Source organism: Arachis hypogaea, chromosome 7 (assembly GCF_003086295.3).
Source record: "Arachis hypogaea cultivar Tifrunner chromosome 7, arahy.Tifrunner.gnm2.J5K5, whole genome shotgun sequence".
Lineage (NCBI taxonomy): Eukaryota > Viridiplantae > Streptophyta > Magnoliopsida > Fabales > Fabaceae > Arachis > Arachis hypogaea.
In genome coordinates, this window is record NC_092042.1 from 20,059,694 (window position 1) to 20,067,646 (window position 7,953).

General features: G+C 26.1%; 1 protein-coding gene across 1 annotated transcript in view; it reads right to left on the minus strand.

The window, feature by feature from the left end:
• Positions 1 to 5,502, minus strand: part of LOC112701252 (uncharacterized) — a 13,914-nt gene extending 8,412 nt beyond the window's left edge. The window contains exons 1-2 of the mRNA XM_025752034.2: positions 5,421 to 5,502; positions 397 to 774 (exon numbers count right to left, since the gene is read on the minus strand). Coding sequence (XP_025607819.1) covers positions 397 to 774; positions 5,421 to 5,502 — 460 coding nt within the window. The remainder of the gene's footprint in view (positions 1 to 396; positions 775 to 5,420) is intronic.
• Positions 5,503 to 7,953: the final 2,451 nt, after the last annotated feature.

The window sequence follows — 7,953 nt, forward strand, 5'->3', positions numbered from 1 at the left end:
TTATTTGAATTACTTACTGTATCTGGCCAATTTATCGCTTAGGAGATGCTTACTAATTCATGTTTTCCGTGCTTTTCTTTTGCAGAAATTTTTCTTTCAGGGTAGGTTCATATTTGGGCCAGATGTGAGATCATTGGCACTGACAATTCTCCTCATTGTTGCTCCTGTTGCAGTTTTCTGTGCCTTTGTTCATATTTCAACAAGCATATTCATCCCAGAAATTTTAAGTTTTCAACACAGAATAGAATAACATAGGAGAAGTGCAGTTTAAGGTTGCTGGATAAAATAGGAGAAGTGCAGTTTAAGGTTGCTGGAGAACAGAGAAGAAGTGCAAAACAACATTATTCATAAGTCATAACAGCGAGAAGTGCAGAACAGAGTAGAACTGGAGCTAACCTGTTTGACAGAGCAGAAGAGCGAGGCAACGGCGAGGGCGACGGCGCAGCAACGGCGAGTACGACGGCGCGGCAACGGCGAGGGCGACGGCGACGGCGATGAGAGACAGGGACGAAGCGGAGCCGCGGGTCTGTTCTGTTCCTTCAGACTTCAGAATAGGTGTCCGGCGGTGAGACGAAGAAGACGACGGCGGGCGGCTGGCGGCGGTGGCTGGGTGAGTGACACTGTGACAGACTGAGGTGAGGTGGTGACGGGGAGGGTTAGCCGTTAGGGGATTAGGGTTGCTGGGTTGGGGAAAAGTGGAAAGTGGAAAGAGAACAGGGATTGGGGGTGCTGGGTGGGGATACGAGTCACGAGCTACACTTTTCTTTTTTTTTTCTTTTTTTTTAAATGAAAACGACGTCGTTTTGAAAAATGATTAAAAAAAAGTTTTCGAACCGGTCAGTGAGCAAAAACCACCGATTTTTCGGTTTTCATCAGAACCGTCCGATTCAATACGGTTCTTAACGGTTCTTTTTTTTATCCGGTCATATTACTAAATCGGATCGGTTAGAAATCCGATTCACCGATTTTTCGATCTAACCGGCTAATTTGGTCCAATTTTTACAACTATGATTTAAGGTATTGCAAGTCTAACTTATTGATTCAATGAATAAATTATTAGTTAAATCGATAAAATAATCAATTTTATATGTAGTCGCTTTTCTATTATATTTTAAGAAATTAATTTTTTTATTAATATATTATTTACTCTTTAAAATTATTAGATAAGTAGTTTTTATTATTTTAATATTAATGTGATCTCATTTATATCATATTTTTTATCTTAAAATTATTATACACATTTAAAATATTAAATTACAAAAATACATAATAAAGATGTTTAAATATTATAAAAAAACATAATTAACATAATAATAATAATAATAATAATAATAATAATAATAAATATTATTATTATTATTATTATTATTATTATTATTATTATACACTGTATTATAGATATATGTAACATGTTATATTAAAAATAATTAAAAGTTTACTAAGTATGAATTAAATCTTTAAAAAAATAATAATTTATACTCACTAATATTATTACCGTTACATTTATTATTTGGATTTGGATCAATTTTACTGTTATTTCAGAGTATTCGAATATTTAAAAAGTAAATATATTATTTACATGAGATTAATGTACTTTTAAATTCTACCAAAAATAAAATAATTTTTTGTATAAATTATAGCTATTAAAAATAAAAAAATAATAATAGTAATAATCAAAACATAGATCTAAACAAAAAAAATTATTATTTATAATTTATAACAATTAATTTAGATAGAATATCTCAAGTAAAATATTAAAGGTCAGTAATTTTGGATATGTATCTATTTTTATCTGTGATATCTTTAAGGAAAAATAATTTGGATTAAAAGTAAATAAAATAAAAAAAATTATCCGTCAGAGATGGGATGAGAAGAGATAAACGATAATGGGTGAAAGTGACGTCAAGGTGGCCAAGTGTAGTAAGTGCAAAGTTGCTCTAATAACATGAATATAATAAGGTGAGAGAAATTAATATGAGTTTTGAAGAGATGAATAACTGATGTTAAGTAGAGAAGTTAATTAGAAAAAGATAATACTGGAAAAAAGTGCAAAGTTGCTCTAATAAGGTGAGAGAAATTGATGAGAGTTTTGAAGAGATGAATAATTGATATTAAGTGGAGAAGTTAATTAGAAAAGGTAATACTGAAAAGATGTTATTATATATTGTTATAGATGTGAACTTTTTTGCCCCTGTATATATACCAGTCAAATAACTTGGCTAATATGTAATACAAATAATATTGTGATAGACAAAATTAATAATTTAATTTAGTTTCAAAGCAAATATTTATGTATTCAAATTTCGAACATAATACTTTACATAATTAATATTTTAGAAAATTAAAAAAATATTATTGCAAAGCAATTTAAAAAAAATAAGTTAACAAAATATTTAAAAAACTCTTTCATTCAATTATTGATAGATAAAGACATCAAATTAATAAGACAAAAAAAATTATTTTTTCCTACATTAAATTGATATAAAAAAAGAGGCACAGTACTATTCCTGAGAACATCATCTTAAATAAAAATGCTCTCCCACCAAGCCGAATTGTCTTTTATACTATGATATGCTTTTTACGCTATGATATGACTATGGCCATTTTTCTATTGTTTTTAAGAAATTAATTTTATTTTTTTGTAAATATATTATTTATTTTTTAAATTTATTTGATAAGTATTTTTTTATTGTAATATTAATATGATTTTATTTATATCATATATTATTAAAATTAAATTATTATAAAAAAATTTTAAAATATTAAATTATAAAAACACACAATAAAGAGGTAATATAAAATTATCCTAGTTTAAAGTTCTAGATAATATATGAGGTAAAATATTCGATAAAGTAAATTTTTATTCTAATTTGTGCTTAAATATATAAAGAATATTTTCAGAATAATAATACTTTTATTGTATTTATTTAAAAGCTTTAAATGTCGTCTATTAATTTATAATATGTTTAATTTAATTTTTTCAGCCATTTTTTTATTGAGTTAAAAAATATTTTTATATTTTATTTTTAAAATTATAAATTTAATATCAATAATTAAAAATAAATTATAAAAAATAAAATATTTTAAATTATTTTATATACGTAAAAAAATATAAAATAATTAAATTTAAATAAAAAAAGTAAGAAAAGATTATATTATTATTATGTATAATAAAATTAAGATAAAAATTTACTAACATTGTTTACAAATTAGTTATTCATATATTAAATTTATTTATTTTTTTAATCTTATTTAATTTAAAATAAATTTAAAAATTTATATTCAAAATGCTTTTTATCTTTATGCATAATTCTAATAGATAAAAAAATTATTTTTTAATCTTATATTAAACATCTTTATTTATTTTTAATTTTATTATTATTTTAAAATTATTAATTTTTATTTTGATTATATCCATTTTTTCTTATCATTCTTTTTACATCTATAATAACTATTATTGTCTCATCATCATTGTTATATTGCCTTGTTTTATTTTCTTTTCTTGTTTTCTTCTTTTATTAACCCCAACCGCTATCAATTACCACCATATCATTATGATATCTCTCATTTTTGTTCACTTTGATCCATAATTATTCATTGAGTTAACCTTTGAGTTGTTAAAAATTTGCTAAAAAAATTATTTTCTTATTTGATTTAGATATCTAGATGTATAACTATTATATAGATATTTATTTTTCAAACTTTATCATTTTAAGAAAATATTTAAGATATCAAGCATTCAAAAATTTTGTATAGAATAAATAAATAAAAAATAAAAAATCAATAAGTTATTTAATTTTTTTAATATATAGAATAATTAAATTTAAATTAATTTAGGTATAATACTAAAATTATTAAGTTGTTATTATGTGTAATAATAAAGATAAAAATTTATAAATTTATTTATTTCTCAATTTTATTTAATCTAAAGTAGATATAAAAATTTATATTTAAATCACTCTTTTCTTTAGCATAATTTTAATGGCTAAAAAACTTTTATTTTTAATAATTTTATATTCAACATTTTAAATTATCTCTAGTTTTATTATTCTTTTAGAATTTTTAATTTTTGTCTTCTTTTTTCTTTTTTATTACCGATATATATCTACATATTTATTGTTGGCTCACCGCCACTCTTATATTAACATGTTCTCTCTTTTTCTCCTTCTACCTTCTCTTCAATCACAATTAGTTATGACCATATATTAATTCGTAATTATTACACTCAAAAGTGAATACTACTTTAAAAATAAACTTAAAAAAAGGTCTGTAACACTTGTGTGAATCATTTACACTCCTATAAATATAACGAAGGAGTAAACTTAACTTTTACTGTTATGAGTTTTTTTTATTATTTAATGCACACAAAGTCATATATTTTCATTTATGATAAAAGTTAAAAATTAAAGTTAAATGATATTAGTATTTTTTTAACAAAATTAAAATAAAGTACAAAAATAAAGATAAAAATTTAAAAAAATAGTTCTAAAAAAGAATAATGTCAAATTTTATGTCATTATGTATGAGAACCGATGATTTATTTTATTATATTTATTTTTATATCAAATAACAAAAAAATTAAATTTTATGTTCGTTGTTTATTTTACTTATCTATAGTTGTTTTAATCAAGGTTGTCAAACTCGGGAGTCTAGGTAAACTCGTGGAGCTGACCTAGACTCGACTCGTAGACTCATACGAGTTTACCATTTATACATTTTTTATAAAAAATATATATGTCATGTATAATTTATATATTTACTCAGATATAGATATTCAAACCTAACAATTTCAATATCAAAACACATAATAAATTAACATAATACTATAATAAATTAATAATTGGGTTTCTCTTAACTCATGGTAAAAAGGGGTTTATAGCCAATTCCATATCTCCCAACCATCTCACAAAACTTCAAAAACTCAGAATTCTTAATAACATTGAAAGGAATAGCACTTGTATAGAAAAATCTGGCACATTGTTGATCACTAACAAATTTAAATTCTGATTATCCACTAACTAAATTCAGATTCAAATTATCCACTAACAAATCCAGATTCTGATTATCCACTAAACTAAATTAAGATTCAAATTATCCACTAACAAATTCAGATTCAGATTATCCACTAACTAAATTAATAACTAACACTAACTAAACTTACACAGTAAAACTAACATTTCAGACTTCAGACAACCAGTAAACCATGAAGCATGAAGCAGCATCAGTAACAACTTAAAGTTTAAACCAGATAACCAGTAAACCACAGTACCACACATTTTAACCATGAAGCATGAAGCATGAAGCAGCATCAGTTTAATTTTTTTTCAACATATCAAACGCAGATCAGGGCAGAATCAAAATTTCAGAATTGATACCAAAATTGTTATTTGTTAATATTTGAATTTGTTGAAAAAAATTACCTTGGAGATCGGCAGAATGACGCAGATCGGCAGTGAAGAACAACTGAACAAGGGCGACGAACAGGGGAGGGGAGGCAAACATAGTGAAGCAGAACAGGGAGGAGTGCGACGGCCGACGATAGTAGAATAGGGGCGATAAACCTTCACTTTGTGGTGGTAGACTCTGCGACTCTGCGTGGCCTCTGCGTGGTGGTGGGCTGGTGTCGACAAGGAAGTGAGGAACCTTCACTGCGTGGTGGTGGCTGGTGGGCTCTGGCTATACGACTCTGCGTTGGATGAGGGATGAGGGATGAGGCGAGGCGACAGGCGAGGGATGAGGATCCTTCTGACGTTTGGCCTCTGCTTGGCGGCGCAGACGACGGTGCCAGTAGATGGTGGCGATTCACCGGCGTTGGAGAAGAATAAGAGAGTGAGGGCGAGGCAGTGAGCAGTGATGAAATGATGGCTTGGTGCTGGTGAAGTGTGAGGTTTCGAAATTAGGGTTACACATTGCCGGGTCTGGGTGGGTAATAGGTTTGTGGTTAGCTGTAGGTTGGTTTCTTTTTTTTTTGGGCCCAAAACGACGCCGTTTTGGTGAAAATGGGCACCGAAATCAAACTCGCTGACTCGCTAGCAAACTCGCGAGTTTGAGCAATTCTATCCGAGTCTAGCCGAGTTTAGTCGAGTCTACCCAGAAACGAATTTGTGTCCGAGTCAACTCGATTCCACTACCTAAACTCGTAAACTCGTACGAGTTTACGAGTTAACTTGCGAGTTTAACAACCATGATTTTAATTAGTTATGACAATAAAAAATTTTCTATGCGTTAGAAATGAGATGAGAAGAGAGAAACGCATAAGAGATAAACAATAACGGGTGAAAGTGACATCAAGGTGGTCATGTGGAGCAAGTGCAAATTTGCTCTAATAATATGAATATAATAAGGTGAGAGAAATTGATAGAAGTTTTAAAGAGATGAATAACTGACGTTAAGTAGAGAAGTTAATTAGAAAGGGTAATACTGTAAAGAAGTGTAAAGTTGCTCTAATAAGGTGAAAGAAATTGATGAGAATTTTGAAGAGATGAATAACTGACATTAAGTGAACGTTAAGTGGAGAAGTTAATTAGAAATGGTAGTACTAAAAAGAAATCTTGGATACCAAACCTATGTATTGTCATTATATATTGTTAAGTCTATTTCTTGACTATAAGAATATATATAATTCACTCTTAAATATAATCAAAATAAATATACATTTATTTAATTTTTTAAATTTTACATTAATTATTAAAACATGATATAATGGATGTACTCCTATAAAAAAATAAAAAATGACTTCATAACTATTTTTTTTGTTGGATGAAAATATGACTCAATTACTATAGAGTATAATTTAAATAACTATAGATAAATAACATCTATCTATTCTATTATATAAAAATCAGATTTCTGCAATGATAGAGCTGTCGTGCCATGCTTTTAAGAGTATTTTCTGATTTATTTCTTTTAACCCATCAAGCCATTACGGTGAATTAATTATAATAACTAATTGATTTGATTATATATTTAAATATCACACAATTTATTATAATTTATATCAAATAATTAATTGTTAAAAGTGTTTTTCAATTTATTTCTTTTAACTCATTAAATACAATTCATTACAGTAAATTAATTATATCAACTAATCCATTTGATTAAATATTTAAATATTACATCATTTATTATAATTTATATCAATTAATTAATTATAATTCATTATATCAATTATTTTAATTTATTAATTTATAAGGTGTATATTAAAATAGATAATTTGTTATTTATTCTAATTGAATATAATAAACACGGATTAATTTAGTTAAGAAAATTATTATCTCCTAAGAGAATATTTTTCTATTTGTCTTTTTAATTCATTAAATTCAATAAACTATTTCTTGATTTATTTTTTTGAATTCCATAAATTAAATAAAATCAATTATACTAATTATTTGTATTAACTAATTAATTTGATTTTAATTCTTAAAAATATTTTTATTTGTTGGGAGTTTTGAAGAGATAAATAATTGACGTTAAGTAGAGAAGTTAATTAGAAAAGGGTAATATTGAAAAGAAGTGCAAAGTTGCTCTAATAAGGTGAGAGAAATTGATGGAAGTTTTGAAGAGATGAATAACTGATGTTAAGTGGAGAAGTTAATTAAAAAGAGTAATAATGAAAAGAAATTTTGAACACCAAACTCATGTATTGTCATTATATATTATTATAGATTATAGATATAGATTATAAATATATATTATTACAGATAACAATTAATTAGAAATTTTGTTATAGATATATATTATTATAAATATATATTGAAATTAATTAGAAAGAGTAATACTGAAAAGAAATCTTAAATACTATGTATTGCTATTATATATTGTTATAAATAAAAAACATAAAATAATCAATAAAACTTGTTTAAACGCAGATAAACAATAACATCATAAACAATATATATGCATATTTCTAAAATAACTGCATCAAACAATAATCCACGTTTCAAAACAACAATT